At 50.7% G+C, this 26,857-nt stretch overlaps 2 protein-coding genes across 5 annotated transcripts in view; one reads left to right on the forward strand and one right to left on the reverse strand.

The window, feature by feature from the left end:
* nacc1b (nucleus accumbens associated 1, BEN and BTB (POZ) domain containing b) overlaps positions 1-9,884 on the reverse strand; it is a 29,795-nt gene extending 19,911 nt beyond the window's left edge. For 2 of the 3 annotated variants that reach the window (XR_013500136.1, XM_078235016.1), the window contains exons 1-2: positions 9,799-9,884; positions 1,758-2,606 (exon numbers count right to left, since the gene is read on the reverse strand). Coding sequence is in view for 2 of the 3 variants with exons in the window: in XM_078235016.1 (XP_078091142.1) it covers positions 1,758-2,580 (823 nt within the window). In the remaining variant the exon portion in view is untranslated. Of the gene's footprint in view, positions 1-1,757; positions 2,607-4,137; positions 4,274-9,798 lie in introns of those variants that run through there. The other variant, XM_078235017.1, reaches the window with a different exon arrangement.
* A 132-nt stretch (positions 9,885-10,016) lies between these two features.
* The window catches only part of trmt1 (tRNA methyltransferase 1), a 35,301-nt gene continuing 18,460 nt past the window's right edge, over positions 10,017-26,857 (forward strand). The window contains exons 1-6 of one of the 2 annotated variants that reach the window (XM_078235014.1): positions 10,017-10,083; positions 11,672-11,844; positions 14,136-14,522; positions 19,284-19,339; positions 19,487-19,620; positions 22,411-22,598. In XM_078235014.1, coding sequence (XP_078091140.1) covers positions 14,155-14,522; positions 19,284-19,339; positions 19,487-19,620; positions 22,411-22,598 — 746 coding nt within the window. In that variant the 5' untranslated portion in view covers positions 10,017-10,083; positions 11,672-11,844; positions 14,136-14,154. The remainder of the gene's footprint in view (positions 10,084-11,671; positions 11,845-14,135; positions 14,523-19,283; positions 19,340-19,486; positions 19,621-22,410; positions 22,599-26,857) is intronic. The other variant, XM_078235015.1, reaches the window with a different exon arrangement.

The following is a 26,857-nucleotide window of genomic DNA, read 5'->3' on the forward strand; positions in this document are numbered from 1 at the left end:
AGGAAGCCTGAGAATTTGCTGTTGGACTCTGGGTTATGGCACAGGAGAAGCAGCAGATCCCAGCGTGACTGCGCCTGAGGTCAGGAGCAGACGGACAAGTGAGAAACATTCAGTGGAATGAAAGCCTCTAAACCCTGTCAAATCTGAGAGAGAGACTGGGAATATTTGGAGGCAGGAACATAATGAAAGGGCCCAGGTTGTTCTGCATTTTCCTCTGAAACCCACTGTGCTCCAGCATGGAGCGCGAGTTCTCCACCTCACATTCCAAACTGGCTTTGCCCAGCACAGGGACTCTGTACGCTTTGTTAGCAGCTCGCCGTGACAGAGTCCTATTAATCAGATAAATTGTTGTAGTGTGGGCTACTTCCTGCCATCTTTCCAAATACTCCCCATACTCCCCGTCACGCGTGGGTCAAACACGCCCCCGTCACGCGTGGGTCAAACACACCCCCGTCACGCGTGGGTCAAACACAGCCCCGTCACGCGTGGGTCAAACACAGCCCCGTCACACGTGGGTCAAACACGCCCCCGTCACGCGTGGGTCAAACACGCCTCCGTCACGCGTGGGTCAAACACCCCCCCCATCATGCGTGGGTCAAACACACCCCCGTCACGCGTGGGTCAAACACACCCCCCCAGTCACGCGTGGGTCAAACATGCCCCTGTCACGCGTGGGTCAAACACGCCCCCGTCACGCGTGGGTCATACAATGTAGAAAAGGCCTTTTGGCCCATCGAGTCTGCACCAACAATAACTACCACTAAAGGCACAATAATCCCACTTTCCAGCACTTGTTCCAAATCGTTGAATTTTATGATGTTTCAAGTGCTCATCCAAATACTTGTTTAAAGGTTGTAAGGTCTCCCAGCTCCACTGCCTTTCCAGGCAGCGCATTCCAGATTCCCAACACCCTCAGTGAAATTTGTTTCCTCAAATTCCCTGAATCTCCTGCCCCTCACCCTAAAACTCTGCCCCCTCGTGACTGACCCCTCAACCAAGGGGAACAGCTGCTCCCAACTCACCCTGTCCATACCCCTCGTAATCTTATACAATCAAGTCCCCTACGTGTGGATCAAACATTCTCTATCACATGTGGTGGCACAGTGGTTAGCACTGCTGCCTCACAGCGCCAGGGACCCAGGTTTCATTCCCGGCTTGGGTCTTTGCAGAGTTTGCACGTCCTCCCTGTGTCTGCATGGGTTTCCTCCCACAGTCTGAAAGACGTGCTGGTTAGGGTGCATTGGCCCTGCTAAATTCTCCCTCAGTGTAACCCGAACAGGTGCCGGAGTGTGGCGACTAGGGGATTTTCACAGTAACTTCATTGCAGTGTGAATGTAAGCCTACTTGTGACACTAATAAAAAACAAACATTCCCCATCATGTGTGGATCAAACAGCTGCCACGGATGGGTTTTCGTAGAATCCCTACAGTGCAGGAGGAGGCCATTTGGCCCATCGAGTCTGCACCAACTCTCTAGCAGAGTTTCTTAACCTGGCCCTCTACCCCACCCTATCCCTGTAACCCCATACATTTCCCATGGCCAATCCACCTAACCTACACGTCTTTGGTCTGGGTTTTGGAATGGGCAATATGGGCAAATGTTCTTCCTGCATGAGATAGAAAATACTCGGTCTCTCCAGGTTCCAGTCTGAGCCAACTCTCCGACTGAGGTGATACAAGCTGGGAACAATCCCGATGGCAGATGCCAGTTTGAATGAGTTATCTAGATGTTGCTATTGATAGGCAGCAGGGGCTTACCTGGTGGGCCCACATTCATCATGCTGTACATAGTGTACATGTTACAGATCTGCCTGTAATGTTCCTCTGTCACATCCTCGCCACCCTCCTCCTCCTCATCCTCTTCATTCTGGTAGGAGTTGGGACTGTCACTGGTGTAGGCGCTGGAGGTGCCAGGGCTGGTGCGATCCTGCCCTCCCGCTCCACATCCCTGCTGCCGGGCAGCCGGGGCTCCGTGAGAGACCCGAGCCAGTTTGGAGGCCGCGCTGCCATTGCCCTCCCTCTGGCCGTTGTCCCATAGACGCTTACTGATGGGGGTGAACTGCACAGTGTCCGACTCGGCTTGCTCTGTCTTGACGCGCGACACCAGCGAGAGGGGGGTGGCTGCCAGCGATCGCGAGGCCTGGGCAGGGCTGGGGGGCTCGGAGGGCGTCTCCTCCGTGTGCAGGCCCTGGGAGTCGCACCGCGGTGAGCTGACCTTTAGGCAGAACTCTGTCTCCTTGTCCATGATCTGCTGGATCTGGAGGAAGCCGGCCGTGTACATCAAGAGGAACTGGTCACCCATGTTCATGCTGAGCCTGCCAGTGTAACAGAACGCCAGGATCTGCTGGAAGGACTGGGGCTGGACGGCTGTCGGAAGCTCGAAGCTTGTGCAGTTGTTGGAGCTGAACAGGTCCCGGAAATAGGAACTGCTCGCTGCCAGGACCGCGCGGTGCGCCTTGAAAGCCTGCCCCTTCACAACGATGGAGACATCACAGTACAGGCCCTGGATCCGCTGGTCGTTCAGAGATTCCAGGATATTATTCCCAAAGTTTGGAATTTCCATTTGCAGAGTCTGAGCCATGGTGTCCACTCAGCACGCTGCGGTATCTGCCCGAGTAGAAGAGAAGACAGCAGCATTAGTATTTACAAACCGTACATGCAGCATTCTACCTGCAAAAGGTGTCCCTTAGCGTCCAACAAGCTTCTCTGCTGTGGCTCGATGGGTCGCACGCTAACCCCAGAGCCAGGCAGTTGTAGCTATGGGGTGGCACAGTGGTTAGCACTGCTGCCTCACAGCGCCAGGGGCCCGGGCTCGATTCCCGGCTTGGGTCACTGTCTGTGTGGAGTCTGCACGTACTCCCCGTGTCTGCGTGGGTTTCCTCCGGGTGCTCCGGTTTCCTCCCACAGTCTGAAAGACGTGCTGGTTAGGGTGCATTGGCCGTGCTAAATTCTCCCTCTGTGTACCCGAACAGGTGCCGGAGTGTGACGACTAGGGGAATTTCACAGTAACTTCATTGCAGTGTTAATGTAAGCCTACTTGTGACACCAATAAATAAACTTTAAACTGCTCTTTTCAGTTGTCAACATTGACAGGGCTCTCTCTATTTCAGCCTGAATGTGACCTCGTGAACCCAACATAAAACTGAACAACAGTCCCTCCAAGTCCCTGAGATAGTTTAAAAGCTTCTTTATTAGTCACAAGTAGGCTTACATTAACACCACAATGAAGTTACTGTGAAAATCCCCTAGTTGCCACACTCCGGTGCCTGTTCGGGTACACTGAGGGAGAAGTTAGCACGGCCAATGCACCCTAACCAGCACGTCTTTCAGGCTGTGGGAGGAAACCGGAGCACCCGGAGGAAACCCACGCAGACACGGGGAGAACGTACAGACTCCACACAGACAGTGACCTGAGCCAGGAATTGAACCCAGGTCTCTGGCGCTGTGAGGCAGCAGTGCTAACCATTGTGCCACCATGCCACCTCAGAGTAGGTACAAAATCCTCACTGTTACACACGTTTACACAGTGCATATGGGAAGTTTGTAAATCGCTTCTGAAACCTGACATTATTGGTTTGCTCAAAGTGCATAGAATCATAGAAACCCTACAGTACAGAAAGAGGCCATCTAGCCCATCGAGTCTGCACCGACCACAATCCCACCCACGCCCTACCCCCATATCCCTACACATTTACCCACTAATCCCTCTAACCTACGCATCTCAGGACACTAAGGGGCAATTTTAGCATGGCCAATCAACCTAACCCACACATCTTTGGACTGTGGGAGGAAACCGGAGCACCCGGCGGAAACCCACGCAGACACGAGGAGAATGTGCAAACTCCACACAGACAGTGACCCAAGGCGGGAATCGAACCCGGGTCCCTGGAGCAGTGAGGCAGCAGTGCTAACCACTGCGCTACCGTGCCAGCTTTAAAAATAAAACTCACGAGAGAATTAATTGGAGGCAGTCAAAAAGAAACACCTTTAATCACAACGAGGCTCTTTAATGATTCCTATTCAATGCAGTGTCGCTTATCAATCCACAGGAATGGGGAATGAGAACTCAACCTATAACTGTTACTGCAGCACCAACAGACGCAATAACTACTCATCTCAAAGTGTTCTTGGCACTAACCACAGATTTGCACTCTTTATCCTGTTGTAATATAAACTGCTCGCTCCTGCGTTTGGATGGACACATTTTATGGGGTATGAGTAATAGTTTCCCCGTTGAAGTGGAAATATTATAAAAATTGATTCCACTGCAGTTTTACACCAAAACTGACGGCAATCCCCTATCCTCTCGATCGCGGTAGATCCAGGGACACCGGTAAAGCAACACCGACTCGGGCAAGGCCCTCAACAACAACTTGCAATAATTACAGCGCCTCGATATTGGGAAATGCACCCAAGGGGCTCGATGAACATGTTCCGGGGAATGGATGTGGTGCTAAAGGACAGCATCTGACTATCCATGGACAGAGTGGATAGTCAGGTTGCTCTTCCCTAGGGTAGAAAAGTCAAGTACTAGGGGGCTTGGGTTTAAGGTGCGTGGGGAAAAGTTTAGAGGAGATGTGCGAGGTAAGTTTTTTTTTTACACAGAGGGTGGTGAGTGTCTGGAACGCGCTGCCCGGGGAGGTGGTGGAAGCAGGTACAAAAGCGGCATTTAAGGGGTAACTAGACGAATACATGAATAGGATGTGAATGGAAGGATATGGGCTCTGTAAGTACACACGGTTTTAGTTTAGGCAGGCATCATGATCTGCGCAGGCTTGGGCCGAAGAGCCTGTTCCTGTGCTGTACTGGTCTTTGACAGGTTGGGAGGGGGAAACCGAAGGTTTGGTTAATGAGCTTTTCTGAAGTTTCTTAGGTGTCTAAGTCTCTCCTCTCACCTCTTCCTTCACTGACGGACAATCCAACTCTTTCCTCATGAGTTGGAGAGGGACAGGGTGTTGCGGATTCTCTCTTTCACCTCTTGGGAACCTGCAGAAATACCAAAGCCTGGGATATTTCTCTCTCTCTTCCCCCTGTTGAAGAACATGAGGCCTCACTCAGCACGCCTCCCCAAACACGGTCTAGTAGATGATCCCAAACACTGTGCCATCAGCAGCTTAACTAAAGCTCTCGGCCTAACAGTAACACCCCTCAGAGACAGCAAATTCCTGAATTCAGAACTTGTTCCTATTAAGAAGCCTGGTGAAGGTCAATGATCCATTTGAATCTCATTCCAGAGACTTGAGCAAATAATCCAGACTGCCTCGGTAGGGCCCAGACTGCCTCGGTAGGGCCCAGACTGCCAAGGTGCCTAGATAGAGTAGATGTGGAGAGGATGTTTCCACTAGTGGGAGAGGCTAGAACTTGAGGGCGCAACCTCAGAGTGAAGGGACACTCCTTTAAAACTGAGGTGAGGAGGAATTTCTTCAGCCAGAGGGTGAGGAATCTGTGGAACTCTTTGCCACAGAGGGCTGTGGAGGCCAGGTCATTGAGTGCCTTTAAGACAGAGATGGATAGGTTCTTGATTAATAAGGGGATCAAAGGTTATGGGGAGAAGGCAGGAGAATGGAGATGGGAATCATATCAGCCATGATTGAATGGCGAAGCAGACTCAATGGGCCAAATGGCCTAATTCTGCTCCTATATCTTATGGACACTCTAATGCAGTACTGAGGGAGTGCTGCGGTGTCAGAGATGCTGTTTCAGATGAGATGTTAAACCCCGTTTTCCTCTCCGGATGGTAGAGAACGCACGGCACAATCGGGGAGTTCTCCTCTGTGTCCCGACCAATAGTTATCTGTGGACCAACATCACAATCAGGTTGTCTGATCGTTACCACATTGCTGATTGTGGGATCTTGCTGGGTGCAAATTAGTTGCTGCGTTTCTGACATTACAACAGAGACTCCACTTTAGAAAGTAAAGGATTTAGTGGACATCCTGGAACTCCCTCCCTAACAGCACTGTGGATGTACCTACACCACACGGACTGCAGCGGGTTCAAGATGGCAGCTCACCATCACCTTCTCAAGGGGCATGGGCAATAAATGCTGGCCTAGCAGGGTGGTTTCTAACCGTTCATGTGCCACAGTACATCGCTATGCCATAAAAACATTTTGAGGCACTCGTATTTTCTCTGTCTTCTTCCCTTACTGGGAACTTTGTTTTTAACCTCTCCCCGTCTCTCTCCTGTTCCCTTTAACTTCTCCCCGTCTCTCTCCTGTTCCCTTTAACCTCTCCCTGTCTCTCTCCTGTTCCCTTTAACCTCTCCCTGTCTCTCTCCTGTTCCCTTTAACCTCTCCCTGTCTCTCTCCTGTTCCCTTTAACCTCTCCCTGTCTCTCTCCTGTTCCCTTTAACCTCTCCCTGTCTCTCTCCTGTTCCCTTTAACCTCTCCCTGTCTCTCTCCTGTTCCCTTTAACCTCTCCCTGTCTCTCTCTCTCACTTCTCCTCCAGTCTTTACACTCTTTTGGAGTTTTGGCATTTTGTGCGGGCGTATGGGGACCTTTGTCTTCAGCTCCAAGTCCCATTGGTCATCGGCCTGCCTAACATATAGAATCTACACTGTGCACGTGCGGCTCTCGGCCAACCAGCACACACGTGTGGAAGGACTGAGATTCATTGGGTCTTGGAGATACTGACCGCAGAGCTGAAGACGAAGATTAGTTTCAGTTTAATGACAAGAATTTTGAATCTTTTCTCACGGCTCACTGGGGGGGTCTTCACAGCAGACCAGTTCCACTGGCCTCCTCAGCACCACCCACATTCCCTGAACGAATAGAAATGAAAGGATAAAGATCTTTGGGATTCCCGACGGATGTGAAAGTGCCACAAAAATGCAAGTCTCCCACTTGCTTCAAAAGAGAAGACACAGATCGGCTCATCCTGAGATTCGAGGAAACTCGGGTTTTGAGAGTAACAGCGGGAGATGGGAGGTGACTAGAGTTTCAATATTAGATCAGAAATGTTAAACTAAATTCCTGATCTAAGTCCCAGCATAAATTTGCAATTACGAAACAACGTTCGGTGGCACAGTGGTTAGCACTGCTGCCTCACAGCGCCAGGGACCCAGGTTCAATTCCCGGTTTGGGTCACTGTCTGTGTGGAGTTTGCACGTTCTCCCCATGTCTGCGTGGGTTTCCTCCGGGTGCTCCGGTTTCCTCCCACAGTCTGAAAGACGTGCTGGTTAGGGTGCATTGACCCGAAGAGACGCCGGAGTGTGGCGACTAGGGGAATTTCACAGTAACTTCATTGCAGTGTTAATGTAAGCCTTACTTGTGACTAATAAATAAACTTTAAATCTGTTTCAGAATCTAAATCCTCTGTTCAAACTGAAATACCGAGCACTGCGGTAGTACAAGCTGCAGATTTTGTATCAATCTACGAAAGGCAGCAGGTACCAGTGACGGACCTTCCATATGTTTGGGTCCTCTGGAGAGTGCAGGCCACAGTGGCACCTTGATCAGCTTCTGAACACCCACCAGAAAGGACAAGACTCCTCAATGCTTTAGTTGGACGAAACACCACCCATCTTGAGCTGGACAAGACAGGAAGTTCCCAGATGCCAACTTCCATTGCCAGTGTTGTGAGCTAACCTTAGCGAGGGTGGCACTGAGGTTCCTCCTCACTATCCAATGTTCCTGACCAAAAGAGAAGCTGGAAGTTGGCACACTGGATCGAGCTGCGCCCAGCATATCTGCTAATTCTATCTTTTACTCTTAAAGCTAAACTCTTTTAAAACTCTAATCTTTCTCTACACCCTGGCTATGACTGTAACACTACATTCTGCACCCTCTCCTTTCCTTCTCCCCCATGTACTCTATGAACAGTATGCTTTGTCCGTATAGCGCGCAAGAAACAATACTCTTCACTGTATCCCAATACACGTGACAATAATAAATCAAACCAGGTGAATGGAACCCGGGTACAGTACAATCAGTCTTTGCTGGGCTTCCCCGGCTCCCCGAATTATCTCCTGACATTCATTGACACAGACATACACAGAAAGTGGAAGGAGATGGGCCAGTGCCAGTGGGGTTGTACCCCAACGTGAGTCATGGTCTTTAAGGGGGAAGCGGGGGTGGGGGGGGAAGAAAGTCAGAATGAACCAAAGAAAGAGGTAAACACAAGCTCAAGAATACAGCCACACTGTACTTTCAAAACAATTTGCAGATGACAAGAAAATTGAACACGGATTGCATTAGAACGGTATGAAGGCTTCACTGTGCAGTCTGTGAATGGGAAAGGAAATTGAAGGCAACATTGCAAAGAGGAATATAATTACTAAACTCAACACTCATGGTGAAATAACTGTCATGTCACTCGCAGGCTGTATGCTGCTGTTTTCTATTTTTATAGGCTTATTGAGGCGAATGGTTCTAGCGCTGGGGAAACAGAAGTGGTTTTCAGCGCCAGCTCCAAGTACGGCCAGGTTGGTGTGGGTCCATTAGCCGCAGGGTAGAGCTGGTTGCGCCCCCGTGCCAACAGCCTGAGGTGTCTCCCTCAGTATCGACCTGTGCCCTCTTCAAACCATGCTGTCAACTTAGTAGTAAACTTATGGAGTTGCCCATTGCCACACATGACTGAATGAAAACTTCCTAAACTCATTACAGACACCAACGTGGACTTTGACCCTGCTGTACTGGAGCTGGGTTTGAACAGGGATTTTCATAGACAAACAGCCAGGTCTAACCCACCGAAGTATGCAAAGCTATTTTCCTTTCTACGTTAGCGGTTAACAGCAATCTCAGCAGGTTAAAAGACGGGCTCCCATTTGCAAACCAAATTTAATTTCCACAATCCTTCTGCAGTTGCTCCACTGAACGTGGGACTGATCAATCGCAGAGGGCGGCGAATTTGTGGAACTCGCTGCCCTGTAGCGCAGTGGAGTCTGAACCGTTGAACGGTTTCAAGGCATATTTCTAATTAGAAAAAAGAGAAAGAGAGGGAGATGGGGAACAGGTGGGAGGTGGATCTGAGACCAGGGAGAGATCAACCGTGATCTGATTGAATGGCGGAGCAGGCTCGAAGGGCCGACTTCTGCTCCTAATTCCTATCTGGACCGACCGGCGATGGGAACTTTATTGGGGTGGTCCTCAAAACCCCCCTAGAACAATACCGGGAAACACAGCAGACAAGTGAACTCTCAGCAAGTGGCGGTGGGGCAGGTAAACGTGTTCTAAACAACTCGCTAGCGTCTTACCTCAACCAGGCTTAAAAGAAAAATTCCCCTCGTCCCCTCCCTCCAAGCCTTCCAAATCGCCCCACAAATCACCGAAATGCCCCAGTGAAGAGGGAGAGGAGTGGGGGGAAGGGGGGGGGGGGGGGGGCAATCTTGATTAAAGAACAAGTCAGCTTGGCCCACATTTTTCTCTTTGGAGTCTCTCTCAATGTGAAGAGGGGGAAACCCAGGCTGGCAGAGCAGGGGATAAAGTTCTGGAAGTATTTGGGAAGTGCAGCTTCCTGGGGGTTAGTTTGCTGCAGGGGGTTTTTTTTTTGGATGGAGTGGGGAGGGGGAATGGGGAGGGGAGGGGGGGGGAAGTTTTGGAGTTTACAACCCCCCCTCCCCCCTCTCTCCCCTCTCCCTTCTCCCTCCTCCTCCCCTCCCCCAAAAGTGAACACACATCCCTCCCCCCCACCTCAACACAAACCACAGCCACACAAAGGGGGGAGATTTAATCTGAGGTTAAGGGGGGGGGGGGGGGGGGGGGGAGGTGTTGGCCCAAAGCCCCCTCCCCCAGGAGGGAGGGGATGAGGGAAGGGAAGGCTGTGAGGAATTCCCTGATTGCAGCCTGGCAAAACTCACCCCCAAAGTGTCTCTCTCTCAGCGCTCTGTGCAGAGCCCACACAGCCTAGCAGCAGCAGCCGCCATTCATTGTCAGGACAGCCAGCGCCTAGCAACCGAGCGCCGATCGGAGGACCCGACTCCAGCCCAACCAGCCGAGCGGCGGCCCGAGCGCATCGATCCCCGTGTGAGAGAGAGAGAGAGAGGGGGGATCCACTTCCCATCAGGCCCCGCGCGCTCCTGTCGCCCTCATCAAAATGGTGGCCCCCATCAGACCTTAGTCCTGGGCTGTGGGGTGAGCGTGAGGTAAATTGCTTCATTGGCTTTAGATTTAAAAAATATAGAAAACTTTTACAAACGTATGTTGTATGTAAATGAATTATCCCAGCTGTTTAAATGTCCATTGTCTGTTTAAATTTTAACCCAGTAAGAGTTTTAACAACGCCAGGCTAAACTTCAACAGGTTTATTTGGTAGCAAAATGCCACTAGCTTTCGGAGCGCTGCTCCTTCGTCAGGTGGAGTGGATATCCAATCTGACGAAGGAGCAGCGCTCTGAAAGCTAATGGTATTTACTACCAAATAAACCTGCTGGACTTTAACCTGGTGTTGTTAAAACTCTTACTGTGTTTACCCCAGTCCAACGCCGGCATCCCCACATCATAAATTTTAACCCCCCCCCCCCCTCTAACAGCATTTCCCCTGTGTATTTTCATACTTTTACAAACATATGTTGTATGTAAATGAATTATCCCAGCTGTTTATGTTTAAATGTCTATTGTCTGTTTAAATTTTAACCCCCTAAAAGCATTTCCCCTGTGTATTTTCATACTTTTCCTCCCTGAGAGAGAGAGAGGCTGGGGGGAGTGGAATAGTCCCACCAGGTATAATAAGCTGAGTGGTCTCTTTCTCCCCTCTCTTCCCCCCCCCCCCCCCTGCTGTATAAGCTCCCTCTGGCTCCCACTCCAGTGTTTTTTGTTCAGCACCTCACGTCTCCCCCGGCCTCCCAATCGCTTTTAAGAAATGACAGGTTTCACGGTTCTGGGGAGGACCCCCTTTTTAGAAAATTCAGGCTCCTCGCAAAGGAAGCCTGTCGTGCCCCGTGGAAACCGGGAGCCACTTCAATTTGGTTGGGATCTTTTGAAAGAAAAATAGTGTGTTTGCTGCATTCTGCTGGGTAAGTTCATAGAAATCATAGAAACCCTACAGTACAGAAAGAGGCCATTCGGCCCATCGAGTCTGCACTGACCACAAATCCCACCCAGGCCCTACCCCCATATCCCTACATATTTACCCGCTAAGCCCTCTAACCTACGCATCTGAGGATACTAAGGGCAATTTTTTTTTTAGCACGGCCAATCAACCTAACCCGCACATCTTTGGACTGTGGGAGGAAACTGGAACACCCGGAGGAAACCCACGCAGACACGAGGAGAATGTGCAAACTCCACACAGATAGTGACCCAAGCTGGCAATCGAACCCAGGTCCCTGGAGCTGTGAAGTAGCAGTGCTAACCGCTGTGCTACCGCGCCACCCAAGTTACTGTGGCAACCTTTCTAAAATCGCTTGCGAGATTGCTGCCATGTTTCCTGAGGTTCTGTGTTTAAGTCTCCACCCCTGCTCTCTGTACCCTCTCTCTTAATGTGGCTACTCCACGCCCATTCAGTGCATTTGTGTCTCCTTATCGGACACCACCATCTCATCGCCCACTCCTATCCTGTTCTTAGCAGCTTCCTACAATGCCTGTGTACCACCGAGCACCTAATGTTATTTAACATTAAGTTGTCGTGTGTGTGTGTGTGTATATATACTACCCCCTCCTCCCCCACCTATCTGCAGTCATTTCCCTCCCATCTTCCTCTATATTCAGATGATAATTGTTGCTCATAATTTAGGAAACTGCAGCACTGAGTCAGTGAAAACAATCACTGGCATTCCAATCTGATGAAGGAGCGGCGCTCCGAAAGCTCATGATTCCAAATAAACCTGTTGGACTTTAACCTGGTGTTGTGAGACAACTTACTGCGTTCCGACGTGTAACTGCAACAAGGAATGAAGTGCCAATTGGGTTAGTGGCAAGTCTTCTCTCGTGCTTCTGTGAAACAGCAAACTTCCATTATTGGACCAGATGCTAAATGAGGCTCTGTCTTTACTCTTGGAGAGGTGTGAAAGGTCCAATGGCCACCACTGGAACCAGGGGAGTTCTCCCTGATGCCCTGGGTGGCACAGTGGTTAGCACTGCTGCCTCACAGCGCCAGGGACCCGGGTTCGATTCCCAGCTTGGGTCACTGTCTGTGTGGAGTCTGTACGTTCTCCCCGTGTCTGCGTGTGTTTCCTCCAGGTGCTCCGGTTTCCTCCCACAGTCCAAAAGATGTGCTGGTTAGGTGGATTGGCCATGCTAAATTCTCCCTGTGTACCCGAACAGGCGCCGGAGTGTGGCAACAGGGACATTTTCACAGTAACTTCATTGCAGTGTTAGAACATAAGAACATAAGAAATAGGAGCAGGAGTAGGCCATCTAGTCCCTCGAGCCTGCCCCGCCATTCAATAAGATCATGGCTGATCTGAAGTGGATCAGTTCCACTTACCCGCCTGATCCCCATAACCCCTAATTCCCTTCCCGATCAGGAATCCATCTATCCGTGATTTAAACATATTCAACGAGGTAGCCTCCACCACTTCAATGGGCAGAGAATTCCAGAGATTCACCACCCTCGGAGAGAAGAAGTTCCTCCTCAACTCTGTCCTAAACTGACCCCCCTCATTTTGAGGCTGTGCCCTCTAGTTCTAGCTTCCTTTCTAAGTGGAAAGAATCTCTCCACCTCTACCCTATCCAGCCCCTTCATTATCTTATAGGTCTCTATAAGATCCCCCCTCCGCCTTCTAAATTCCAATGAGTACAAACCCAATCTGCTCGGTCTCTCTTCATAATCAACACCCCTCATCTCTGGTATCAACCTGGTGAACCTTCTCTGCACTCCCTCCAAGGCCAGTATATTCTTCCGCAAATAAGGGGACCAATACTGCACACAGTATTCCAGCTGCGGCCTCGCCAATGCCCTGTACAGATGCAGCAAGACATCTCTGCTTTTATATTCTATCCCCTTTGCGATATAGACCAACATCCCATTTGCCGCCTTGATCACTTGTTGCACCTGCAGACTGGGTTTTTGCGTCTCATGCACAAGGACCCCCAGGTCCCTTTGCACAGTAGCATGTTGTAATTTTTTTCCATTTAGATAATCCAATTTGCTATTATTTCCTCCAAAGTGAATAACCTCGCATTTGTCAACGTTATACAATGTTAATGTAAGCCTGCTTGTGACTAATAAATAAACTTTAAAAATGTATCCTTCCATCAACATAATTGAAGCATAAATTAAATCTGGTCTTTATTACTTTGTTGTTTGTGGGATCTTGCTGTGTGCAAATTTGCTTCTCCATTACCTACAATACAACCAACTCAAGAACAGCTTCTTCCCTGCTGCCATCAGACTTTTGAATGGACCTACCTCCTATTAAGTTGATCTTTCTCTACACCCTAGCTATGACTGTAACACTACATTCTGCACTCTCTCCTTTCCTTCTCTATGAACGGTATGCTTTGTATAGCGCACAATAAACAATACTTTTCACTGTATGCTAATACATGTGACAATAATAAATCAAACCAGAAATAGTGACTGAACTTCTAAAAGTGCAATGGGACATCCTGTAATTTAAAAGGCACTATATAAATGCAATCTTTTCCAGGACTAAGCAAATAGAAATGTGTCTTTCTGAGAGAAACAGAAAAATTACAGCACAAACAGGCCCTTCGGTCCCACAAGTTGTGCCGAACATTTCCCTACCTTCTAGGCCTACCTATAACCCTCCATCCTATTAAGTCCCATGTACTCATTCAGGAGTATCTTAAAAGTTCCTATTGAGTTTGCCTCCACCACCACTGACGGCAGCCGATTCCACTCGCCCACCACCCTCTGTGTGAAAAACTTCCCCTTAACATTTCCCCTGTACCTACCCCCCAGCACCTTAAACCTGTGTCCTCTCGTAGCAGCCATTTCAGCTCTGGGAGAAAGCCCTCTGAGAGTCCACCCGATCTATGCCTCTCAACATCTTGTACACCTCTATTAGGTCTCCTCTCATCCTACGTCTCTCCAAGGAGAAAAGACCGAGCTCCCTCAGCCTATCCTCATAAGGCATGCCACTCAATCCAGGCAACATCCTTGTAAATCTCCTCTGCACCCTTTCGATCATTTCCACATCCTTTCCTGTAATGAGGCGACCAGATGTTCCACTCAAGATCTTTTCCTCCCCAGCTTTTCATTCTCTAATGGATTATTCTTTGTTTTTGCCCAGAGTTTAACAACCGCAGCTTATGCTGGTGAACCGTGCGCCCCAGGTCAGATACTTTGTTCGCCGCACTTTGGGTGCAGCCTGGATTGTGCTGAGAAGGGCAGCCTGGGCAGAGCGTCCCCTTCACGGTGCGAGGGGGGAGAGCTGTGCGATGGAAGTGGCGGAGGATTCACAGGCAGAGTCGGACCTGACGTGTAGAAGCAACGGCAGCGATCCACGTCAGAAAGCCAGCCTTGTGGAGGCTGCTTTGGACTCCTTGCCAAATAGCCTAAGTTTGCCGGGGATTAAGAATGAGGAGACTGTTATAAATGAAGGGAAGGCAGAAATTATCTTCCCCAGCGCCAATGAAGTATTTTACAATCCTGTGCAGGAGTTTAACCGTGATCTAACGTGAGTACCTGGTGTTATGGATCCGCGTTAACACTGAGCCTGTCTCACCGGCAGAATCCTAATTAAACTGTTAAAATGGACCCCAGTTCAGTTTAAATATTAACTTTCTCTGGTTTTATCTTTTGAAGTCATTTCTTTTAAATAATGAACTTGTTAGGTACAAATTTAGAAGACGTAATGAGGGCTACTTTCAAAATCTGAATGAAGGCACACAGTTGGTGTCAAGTTATTTCCACTTTCTGGGTCGATTTCTGCTGTTGTAAGTTTGGATTTCGAGTGTAACTTTTCCAAGGATGTCTGTCGCTCCTTCACCAAATCCACAAACCCGCTGCCTAGCCAAGGGCCTTCCGATTTGTGGTCTTTCTTTTATATTAAGTAAGATTCAGGTGTGAAATTTTTGAGTTTAGTTACGCAGGTAGATTGGAGAGGTTGGGACTGCTCCCCTTGGAGAGGAGAAGGCTAAGAGGAGATTTGATGGAGATGCTCGAAATTGTGAGGGGGCTGGGCAGAGCAGTCGGGGAGAAACTGTCCCCACTCGTAAAAGGATCGAGAACGAGACGGCGCAGATTTAAAGTGATTTGCAAAAGAAGCAAATGTGATGTGTGAGAGAACTATTTCAAACAATGAAGGGTATGGGTCTGGAATGCACTCCCTGGAAGAAGGGGAGGCAGGTGGAATAGAAGCACGGTGACACACTGGCAACACACTGCTGCCTCACAGCGCAAGAGGCCCAGGTTCGATTCCCAGCTCGGGTCACTGTCTGTGTGGAGTCTGCACGTTCTCCCCGTGTCTGCGTGGGTTTCCTCCGGGTGTAGAGTCATAAAGTGCAGAAAAGGTCCTTTGGCCCATCGAGTCTGCACTGACTATATCTACCACTGGAGTCGCACTAATCCCATATCCTTGAATGTTATGATGTTTCAAATGCTCATCCAAATATTTTTTAAAGGTTGTAAGGTTTTTGGCCTCCACTCCCTTCCCAGGCAGCGCATTCCAGATTCCCACTGCCCTCAGTAATTTTTATTTTTCTCCAATCCTCTCTGAATCTCCTGCCCCACAGCCTAAAACTCTGTCCCCTTGTGACTGACCCCTCAACCAAGAGGAACAGCTGCTCGCCCTGTCCATACCCCTCAATCTTATACACCCCAATCAAGTTCCCGCCCCTCCGCCTTCTCTGCTCTAGAGAAAACAATCCAAGCCTATCCAGTCTCTCCTTACAGCTCAAATGCTCCATTCCAGGCAGCATCCTGGTGAATCTCCTCTGTATCTCCTCCGGTGCAATCACATCCTTCCAACAGTGAGCTGGCCAGAACTGCGCACAGTACTCCAGCTGTGGCCTAACCAATACTTTGGTTTCCCCTCTCAGTCCAAAATGATGTGCAGGTTAGGTGGATTGGCCGTGCTAAATTGCCCCTTAGTGTCCCAAGATGTGTAGGTTAGGGGGATTAGCGGAGTAAATATTTCGGGTTACAGGGAAAGGATGGGGTAAGATGCTCTGTTGGTGAGTCTCTGTAGACTTAGAGTCAGAGGTTTACAGCATGGAAACAGGCCCTTCGGCCCAACTTGTCCATGCTGCCCTTTTTTTTTTAAACCCCTAAGCTAATCCCAATTACCCACATTTGGCCCATATCCCTCTATACCCATCGTACCCATGTAACTATCTAAATGCTTTTCAAAAGACAAAATTGTACCCGCCTCTACTACTACCTCTGGCAGCTTGTTCCAGACACTCACCATCCTCTGTGTGAAAAAATTGCCCCTCTGGACCCTTTTGTATCTCTCCCCTCTCACCTTAAACCTATGCCCTCTAGTTTTAGACTCACCTACCTTTGGGAAAAGATATTGACTGTCTAGCTGATCTGTGCCCCTCATTATTTTATAGACCTCTGTAAGATCACCCCTCAGCCTCCTACACTCCAGAGAAGAAAAGTCCCAGTCTATCGTTGATGGGCAAAATGGCCACCTTCTGCACTGTGTGGATTCTATGATTCAAGAGGGCATTAGATGATTATTTGAACAGAAACAATGTGCAGGGGTTACGGGGGGAAAGGCAGGGGAATGGCACCAGGTCATGATGCTGAGTTGGAGAGCCAGTGCAGACACGATGGGCCAAATGGCCGCCTCCTGTGCTGGATTGGATTGGATCCTCATGCTGTTTGGTGGGGTTTGGTATCCTTAATTCTGGGAGCATGGAGTTCTGGGTCATGAGGAAAGCTTGTGAAACTAGCAGATAAAATTGCTGAACTAGTTCAAGGAAGGGGCTTGCTTTGTCTCGGATCAGACACTGAGCTGGTTACAGACTGGCATTCTACCCTCCTTTTAGATAGAAGTTGAAACTGGTTTAAGTTTTAAAGTTTATTTATTAGTGTCACAAATAGGCTTGCATTAACATGGCAATGAAGTTAGTGTGAAAATCCCCTAGTCGCCACACTCCGACGCCTGTTCGGGTACACTGAGGGAGAATTTAGCACGGCCAATGCACCCTAACCCGCACGTCTTTCGGACCGTGGGAGGAAACCCACGCAGACACGGGGAGAATGTGCAGACTCCACACAGACAGTGACCCAAGCCGGGAGTCGAACCTGGGTTCCTGGCGCTGTGAGGCAGCAGCGTTAGCCACTGTGCCACCGCGCCACTGTGTTCAAATCTGCGCCGTGTCATTGTGGAGAATACCGGACAGGTTGGGTTTATATAGGGACTTATCCGGGGGGGGGGGGGCTGAGTTGGAAGCAGGAGCAGTCGAGGACCTGACCAAAAGCAGAATTGGATGAGGTAAGTTGTGAGGAGCAGCGAGACGGAATGAGGAGGGAATTCCCAGAGTGCAGGGGTCAGGGAGGCTGAATGCTCGGCTGATTGGGGGACGCAGGGTCATAGTCTCAGGATAAGGTTGGCCGTCTTAAATTTGAGGAGCTTTCTTCAGTCAGAGTTGAGAGTCTTTGGAATGCTTGTCGTATGAGGAACGGTTGAGGACTCTGGGTCTGTACTCGTTGGAGTTTAGAAGGATGAGGGGGGATCTTATTGAAACTTGCAGGATACTGCGAGGCCTGGATAGAGTGGATGTGGAGAGGATGTTTCCACTTGTAGGAAAAACTAGAACCAGAGGGCACAACCTCAGGCTAAAGGGACGATCCTTTAAAACAGAGATGAGGAGGAATTTCTTCAGCCAGAGAGTGGTGAATGTGTGGAACTCTTTGCCGCAGGAAGCTGTGGAGGCTGGGTCATTGAGTGTCTTCAAGACAGAGATAGATAGGTTCTTGATTAATAAGGGGGTCAGGGGTTATGGGGAAAAGGCAGGAGAATGGGGATGAGAAAAATATCAGCCATGAGTGAATGGCGGAGCAGATTCGATGGGCCGAGTGGCCTCATTCTGCTCCTATGTCTCATGGTCTCTACTCCAGAGGCTTCAGGGTGACCAGTCATTGTGTGTAGGCAAGACTGAGATAGATTTTAGATGCTAACCAAATGCAGTGCTAGGGTGTGTGACAGGGGGAAGTTGAGGTTGAAGATCAGCCCTGGTCTTACTGAATGGCAGAGCAGGCTTGAGGGGCCAGACTGACTTATCCCTACCCTTGTTTCCAGAGTTCCCTGTGAGCATGGAAGAGGTAGGGACCTTTTGTGGATTGTCCAGAGAGACTGTAAAGGTGGGCAGAGGAGAAAAGAGCGGGCAGAGGGAGGGTGTTTTATACAGCACTGTCACCGTATAACACACACCATTCATAGACTCCCTGATGTTTGGGGGGACCTCAGTTTCAGATCTGCTGTTATCTAATCTCTGGGTATAATGCTACAATAAAACCCTCACTACATTTAGGAAGCATTTAGATGAGCATTTGAAACACTGGAATACGAGGAAGTGGGATTAGAAATATAGGTGCTTGACGGCTGGCATGGACGCAATGGGCCGAAGGGTCTCTTTCTGTGCTGTAAATCTCTATAAAGCTCAACATGTTAGGGTGAGGTGGTGATCATTGAATCATAGAATCTCTGCAGTACAGAAGGAGGCCATTCGGCCCATCAAGTCTTTACCGACCACAATCCCACCCAGGGCCTATTCCCGTAATCCCATATTTACCCTGCTAATCCCCCTGACACTACGGTCAATTTAGCACGGCCAATCCACCTAACCCGCACATTGTTGTGACCAGGATTCCTGCTCCGGGTGTAGTCTGGTGTCTCCGGTTTGGGGGGGGGGGGGGGTGTGTGTCTGTGTGTGTCTGTGTGTCTGTCTGTGTGTGTGTGTCTGTGTGTGTGTGTCTGTGTGTGTGTGTCTGTGTGTGTGTGTCTGTCTGTGTGTGTCTGTCTGTGTGTGTCTGTCTGTGTGTGTCTGTCTGTGTGTCTGTCTGTGTGTGTCTGTCTGTGTGTGTCTGTCTGTGTGTGTCTGTCTGTGTGTGTCTGTCTGTGTGTGTCTGTCTGTGTGTGTCTGTCTGTGTGTGTCTGTCTGTGTGTGTCTGTCTGTGTGTGTCTGTCTCTGTCTGTGTGTGTCTGTGTGTGTGTGTCTGTGTGTGTGTGTCTGTGTGTGTGTGTCTGTCTGTGTGTGTCTGTGTCTGTCTGTCTGTGTCTGTCTGTGTGTGTCTGTCTGTGTCTGTCTGTGTGTGTCTGTCTGTGTGTGTCTGTCTGTCTGTCTGTGTGTGTCTGTGTGTGTGTCTGTCTGTCTGTCTGTCTGTGTGTGTGTGTGTCTGTGTGTGTGTGTCTGTCTGATCCTATATTGCAGTAATTGCAATTTTAAGCATTTTCTCCCTCTTGCTCTTTCTCTCTCCCTCTCAGGTGTGCTGTCATCACAGAGTTTGCTCGACAGCAACTGATGCCCAAGGGGATTCAGGGTGAGTGGAGCACACTTTGTTTTAACGGGGGTGCTCGGAGAGGGGTGGGGGGGGGGGGGGGGGGGGTGGGGAGGGGGGGGGGGGGAGAGAGAGGGGTGGTGTAATAAGCGGATACGGTGATAACCAGTCTTGAAATGTTTTGTACAGTGCAGGTCCCCGGACAAGAAGAAAGGCGGAAGATTGTTGTAAGTCTGGCAGAGAGTGAGAACGCAGAAGCTGCAGCGGGATCCGGAGAGGCGCCAACGGTAAAGAGAACCGCTAGCGTAGGAGAGAAATGTGAGGTGAGGTCGTCTTCCCTTCGCCTGCTTTGTGTCAATTCTTGGGCAGAGATGTCACTGGCGAGGCCAGAGTTTATTGCCAGTCCCTAATTACCCTTTAAGAAGGTGATGGTGAGCCGTCTCCTTGAATAAGCTGAGGGCCTTTTCGTTTCACAGGGCGGTTAAGAGTTCCTGTGGGTCTGGAGTCACGTGTAGGCTGTCACTGCCGTGATAAATTACATTAATGTTTGTTCTGTGTCAAATTGCGCTGTTACAGTTCAGGGAAACGTGTGACTGGTGTTACCAAAACGCTGGAAAATCTCAGCAGGTCTGGCAGCATCTGTCAGGAGAGAAAAAGAGCTGACGTTTCGAGTCCGGACGACCTTTTGTTGAAGCTAAAAGGTGTAGAAAGTGGGAGATATTTATACTGCAGGGGGAGGGAATGAAAGATGAGTCATAGCCACAGAAACCAGGGGAAAGGCTGCTAATGGCAGCCCATAGAGAGAATAGAGGGTGTGAATGGCCAAACGGCAGAGGAGTCAAAATGAAGATGTTTTTTGGCGGGGGGGGGGGGGGGAGAGAAATGGGATAAGAGATTTAGAAAAGGGGAGGCGGAAGGAAAGGGTGGGGGGTGGGGTGAAGAAAAATGAAGAAAGACACTAAAGAAATAAAAGGTCGAGAAAAGTAAAAAATAATAAAATAGAATGAAAACAGAAGGGGGTGGAGGTGGGGTAGAGCGAATCATCTGAAGTTGTTGAATTCGATGTTGAGGCCGGAAGGCTGTAAAGTGCCGAGCCGGAAGATGCGATGCTGTTCCTCCAGTTTGTGTTCAGCTTCACTGGAACATTGCAGCAAGCCAAGGACAGACATGTGGGCATGGGAGCAGGATCGTGTGTTAAAATGGCAACGAACCGGAAGGTCAGGGTCCTGATTGCGCACGGACCGAAGGTGCTCAGCAAAGACCAGTCTACACTTGGTCTCTCCAATATAGAGGAGACCACACTGGGAGCAGCGAACGCAATAGATCAAGTTGAAAGAGGTGCAAGTGAAACACTGTTTAACCTGGAATGAATGTTTTGGACCTTTGGAGGTAAAGGGACAGGTGTTACACCTTCTGTGATTGCATGGGATGGTGCCATGGGTGACGGTGACTGGCGTTAATGATTTGTTGAGCACTGTCACCCCTGTTAATTTCTTAACCTGTTGATGGGTTTTCAAGAGTCTATAACTTGGGGATAGCTGGGACACTGGGCTGTGTGCTGGGAGAGCTGTGAGGCTGAGCAACTCCATAAAGACTCTGAATGAAGTCTCTTTCAGCTTCACAGACCAGCCTGGATCCTGGTACTGGAGGCCAGACCGGGGAAGGATGGCAGATTTCCTTCCATACAGTGACCCTGATAGGTTTTTATGACAATCCAATAGTTTTACAGCCACATGGACTGATACCAGCTTTTTAGTTTCCGATTTATTTAATTGAGTTTAAATTTCCAGCTGTCACGATGGGATTTAAATTCACGCATCCAGATCATTCGCTCAAACCTCTGAATTATTCACCCATTAACAACCACCATGTTTCGGAAAAGGTTCTGAATCGTAGACCTACTTCCCCGTTGTGCTGTAACAAGTTTCAGTCCCACATTAAATGCTGCCTGATTCTGGTGTTTTCAGTTGCTGGGGGAGGTTGGAGGCAGTGACGCATTTGAATATGAATCAGAATGATTGGTTTGATGGTGCCAGGTGTATTGGATCTGAGGGTGACACAGTGGTTCGCATTGCTGCCTCACAGCGCCAGGGACCGGGTTCGATTCCCGGTCATCGTCTTTGCGGAGTCTCCGATCTACCTACCTGACTTTCTCGTCCCTGGAACCAGTCTCATGAATCTTCTCTGCACCCTCCCAAGTACATTCACATCACGGTGGCACAGTGGGTTAGCACTGCTGCCTCACAGCGCCAGGGACCCGGGTTCCATTCCCAGCCTGGGTCACTGTCTGTGCGGAGTTTGTACGTTCTCCCCGTGTCTGCGTGGGTTTCCTCCGGGTGCTCCGGTTTCCTCCCACAGTCCGAAAGGCGTGCTGGTTAGGGTGCATTGGCCATGCTAGATTCTCCCTCAATGTTACCCGAACAGGTGCCAGAGTGTGGCAACTAGGGGATTTTCACAGTAACTTCATTGCCGTGTTAATGTAAGCCTACTGGTGACTTATAAATAAACTTAAACTGAAGTAGCAGGGGATGGATCAGCTGATTTAACATGAAGATACCAGCTTCCCTGATCAATGCCATGGGCAGAATTAGGCCATTCGGCCCGTCGAGTCTGCGGTGCCATTCAATCATGGCTGATAAGTTTCTCAACCCCATTCTCCCACCTTTTCCCCTTAACCTTTGATCCCCTTACCAAAGAAGAACCTATCTATCTCTGTCTTAAAGACACTCAAAGACCCGCCCTCCACAGCCTTCTGCGGCAAAGAGTTCCACAGATTCACCACTCTCTGGCTGAAGGAATTCCTCTTTGAACTCACGAGGGGTTTTGGCCAATAGTTGGGTTTCTGAGTAAGAGGGAGTGTGACTGGGAGGAGTGTATCTGTAAATATATCGAATTTACAGTGTGCAGCCCGACCCCTGATGGCTCTGAGGGAGGAGAGCTGTTTAAATATCTTTTTGAGATGTTTTCTGATATTTGAAAATGCATCGGGAGCTTGGAGGGGGCTTGGGGATTATCATTGTAGGGGCCTCTGCTGCCTCACTCAGCATCTTGTGTATAAAATGTCTAATGCCTGCACTATATTTGAGCGCGCGTGTGTGTGTGTGTTTGTGCAGGGCGGGCTTCGTGTACTCGAGGGGCTGGCGGCGTCTGGGCTCCGCTCGATCCGGTTTGCCAAGGAGGTTCCTGGAATTCACAGCATCGTGGCCAATGACTTCTCTCCGAGAGCCGTGGAACTAATGAAGAGGAACATTGAGCTGAATGGAGTGGGACACTTGGTAACAGCCAGTTTGGCAGATGCGAGGTACTATGTAGCTGTTTTTTATATAAAAGGGAGTATTGAAAGATCGGGGAGAGAGAGGGAAGGGATTCCCTGGCCTCCGCACGACACGGTTCCCATGGCAGGAGGCGACAGGCCAGCGGAATCTTCTGGTCCCGCCACTGTCAATGGGATTTCCCATCAATTCTACCCCATGCTGCCGGGAAACCCACATTGGGAGTGTGCTGTCCGGGCGTGAACTGCGGAAAATTCCGGCCCTTGTTCCACTCGGCGTCTGTATTGGAGTCAGATTCATAAGGATAAAACCGACATTTCTGCATCATCTTTCGCTACTTTGGGACATTCCAAAGCACTTGCTCCCGATTAAATACTTTCCAAGTGTAGTCATTGTCACACCGGAGGATATTCAGCATCCCGCTTTTCTATCGGGAGGGAAGGGGGGGGAATCAGGATCTTAAATTCGATGATCAGAGTGAATGGGGGAGCAGGCTCGAAGGGCTGAATGGCCTCCTCCTGCTTCTAGTTTCTATATTTCTCAACGAAAAGTCATTCTCTCCACAGTAAACTCCCAATGACAGGAGTACAACACGGTGACGATGTTTTCACGTTGATTTAAGACAGGATACTGGGGAGAACTTCTCTCCTCCTCTTCACAATATTGCCACGGGATCTTTGCCCCTGTCCGAGAGAGCACACAAGGCCTTGACCTCGGTTTAAGATCTCAGTCGAGGCCTGTACCTCTGACAGTGCAGCACTCCCTCAGAGCGAGCATATGAAATAGGAGCAGGAGTTCAACACTCGGCACCTGGAGCTTGCTCTGCCATTGTTTTTAAACTTTATTTATTAGTGCCACAAGCTGGCTTACATTAACACTGCAATGAAGTTACTGTGAAAATCCCCTAGTCGCCACACTCTGGCGCCTGTTCGGGTAACACTGAGGGAGAATTTAGCACGGCCCAATGCACCCTAACCCGCACGTCTTTCAGACTGTGGGAGGAAACCGGAGCACCCGGAGGAAACCCACACAGACACGGGAAGTCTGGGTGATGTGAGACGTTAACAACAAAAACGGAAAATGCTGGAAAATCTCAGCAGGTCTGACAGGATCTGCGGGGAGAGAGAATAGAACCAACGTTTTGAGTCTGGATGGTTCGAGGGTCAGACAAAGGGTCATCGACACACGAAACGTTAGCTCTATTCTCTCTCCACAGATGCTGTCAGACCTGGCTGAGATTTTCCAGCATTTTCTGTGTAATGAGAGACGTTACCTAGTTAGCCCTGGGTGAGGTGAGGAGTTACCTAGTTAGCACTGGATCAGGCGAGATGTTACCTAGTTAGCCATGAGTAATGAGAGATGTTATCGAGTTCGCCCTGGGTGAGGCGAGACGCTATCTAGTTAGCCCTGGGTGAGGTGAGACATTACCAAGTTAGCACTGGATCAGGCGAGACGTTACCTAGTTGGCCCCGGGTGAGGCAAGACGTTACCTAGTTAGCCCTGGGCGGTGTGAGGTGTTACCTAGTTAGCCCCGGGCGGTGTGAGGCGTTACCTAGTTAGCCCCGGGCGGTGTGAGGCGTAACCTAGTTAGCCCCGGGCGGTGTGAGGTGTTACCTAGTTAGCCCCGGGCGGTGTGAGGCGTAACCTAGTTAGCCCCGGGCGGTGTGAGGTGTTACCTAGTTAGCCCCGGGCGGTGTGAGGCATTACCGAGTTAGCCCCGGGCGGTGTGAGATGTTACCTAGTTAGCCCCGGGCGGTGTGAGGTGTTACCTAGTTAGCCCCGGGCGGAGTGAGGTGTTACCTAGTTAGCCCCGGGCGGTGTAAGGCGTTACCTAGTTAGCCCCGGGCGGTGTGAGACGTTACCGAGTTAGCCCCGGGCGGTGTGAGGTGTTACCTAGTTAGCCCCGGGGGGTGTGAGGCGTTACCTAGTTGGACCCGGGCGGTGTGAGGCGTTACCTAGTTGGCCCCGGGTGAGGCAAGATGTTACCTAGTTAGCCCCGGGCAGTGTGAGATGTTACCTAGTTAGCCCCGGGCGGTGTGAGGCGTTACCTAGTTAGCCCCGGTCGGTGTGAGGCGTTACCTAGTTAGCCCCGGGCGGTGTGAGGCGTTACCGAGTTAGCCCCGGGTGGTGTGAGGCGTTACCTAGTTAGCCCTGGGCGGTGTGAGGCGTTACCTAGTTGGCCCCGGGCAGTGTGAGGCATTGCCTAGTTAGCCCCGGGCGGTGTGAGGCGTTACCTAGTTAGCCCCGGGTGGTGTGAGGCGTTACCGAGTTGGCCCTGGGCAGTGTGTGGCGTTACCTAGTTAGCCTCGGGCAGTGTGAGGCGTTACCTAGTTGGCCCCGGGCAGTGTGAGGCGTTACCTAGTTAGCCCCGGGCAGTGTGAGGCGTTACCTAGTTAGCCCCGGGCGGTGTGAGGCGTTACCTAGTTAGCCCCGGGCAGTGTGAGGCGTTACCTAGTTAGCCCCGGGCGGTGTGAGGCGTTACCTAGTTAGCCCCGGGCAGTGTGAGGCGTTACCTAGTTAGCCCCGGGCGGTGTGAGGCGTTACCTAGTTGGTCCCGGGCAGTGTGAGGTGTTACCTAGTTAGCCCCGGGCGGTGTGAGGCGTTACCTAGTTGGCCCCGGGCAGTGTGAGGTGTTACCTAGTTAGCCCCGGGCGGTGCGAGGCGTTACCTAGTTAGCCCCGGGCAGTGTGAGACGTTACCTAGTTGGCCCCGGGCAGTGTGAGGCGTTACCTAGTTAGCCCCGGGCAGTGAGAGATGTTACCTAGTTAGCCCCAGGCAGTGTGAGGCGTTACCTAGTTAGCCCCGGGCAGTGTGAGGTGTTACCTAGTTGGTCCCGGGCAGTGTGAGGCATTACCTAGTTAGCCCCGGGCGGTGTGAGGCGTTACCTAGTTGGCCCCGGGCAGTGTGAGGTGTTACCTAGTTAGCCCCGGGCGGTGCGAGGCGTTACCTAGTTAGCCCCGGGCAGTGTGAGACGTTACCTAGTTGGCCCCGGGCAGTGTGAGGCGTTACCTAGTTAGCCCCGGGCAGTGAGAGATGTTACCTAGTTAGCCCCAGGCAGTGTGAGGCGTTACCTAGTTAGCCCCGGGCAGTGTGAGGTGTTACCTAGTTGGTCCCGGGCAGTGTGAGGCATTACCTAGTTAGCCCCGGGCGGTGTGAGGCGTTACCTAGTTGGCCCCGGGCAGTGTGAGGTGTTACCTAGTTAGCCCCGGGCGGTGCGAGGCGTTACCTAGTTAGCCCCGGGCAGTGTGAGACGTTACCTAGTTGGCCCCGGGCAGTGTGAGGCGTTACCTAGTTAGCCCCGGGCAGTGAGAGATGTTACCTAGTTAGCCCCAGGCAGTGTGAGGCGTTACCTATTTAGCCCCGGGCAGTGTGAGGCCTTACCTAGTTAGCTCCGGGCGGTGTGAGGCGTTACCTAGTTAGCCCCGGGCAGTGTGAGGCGTTACCTAGTTGGCCCCGGGCAGTGTGAGGCATTACCTAGTTGGTCCCGGGCAGTGTGAGGTGTTACCTAGTTAGCCCCGGGCGGTGTGAATGTTACCTAGTTAGCCCCGGGCGGTGTGAATGTTACCTAGTTAGCCCCGGGCAGTGTGAGGCGTTACCTAGTTAGCCCCGGGCAGTGTGAGGCGTTACCTAGTTAGCCCCGGGCAGTGTGAGACGTTACCTAGTTAGCCCCGGGCAGTGTGAGGCGTTACCTAGTTAGCCCCGGGCAGTGTGAGATTTTACCTAGTTAGCCCCGGGCAGTGTGAGATGTTACCTAGTTAGCCCCAGGCAGTGTGAGATGTTACCTAGTTAGCCCCGGGCAGTGTGAGATGTTACCTAGTTAGCCCCGGGCAGTGTGAGGCGTTACCTAGTTAGCCCCGGGCAGTGTGAGATGTTACCTAGTTAGCCCCGGGCAGTGTGAGATGTTACCTAGTTAGCCCCGGGCAGTGTGAGATGTTACCTAGTTAGCCCCGGGCAGTGTGAGGCGTTACCTAGTTAGCCACGGGCAGTGTGAGGCCTTACCTAGTTAGCCCCGGGCGGTGTGAGGCGTTACCTAGTTAGCCCCGGGCAGTGTGAGGCGTTACCTAGTTGGCCCCGGGCAGTGTGAGGCATTACCTAGTTGGTCCCGGGCAGTGTGAGGTGTTACCTAGTTAGCCCCGGGCGGTGTGAATGTTACCTAGTTAGCCCCGGGCGGTGTGAATGTTACCTAGTTAGCCCCGGGCAGTGTGAGGCGTTACCTAGTTAGCCCCGGGCAGTGTGAGATGTTACCTAGTTAGCCCCGGGCAGTGTGAGGCGTTACCTAGTTAGCCCC

The sequence above is a fragment of the Mustelus asterias genome, chromosome 19 (assembly GCF_964213995.1).
Source record: "Mustelus asterias chromosome 19, sMusAst1.hap1.1, whole genome shotgun sequence".
Classification (NCBI taxonomy): Eukaryota; Metazoa; Chordata; class Chondrichthyes; order Carcharhiniformes; family Triakidae; genus Mustelus; species Mustelus asterias.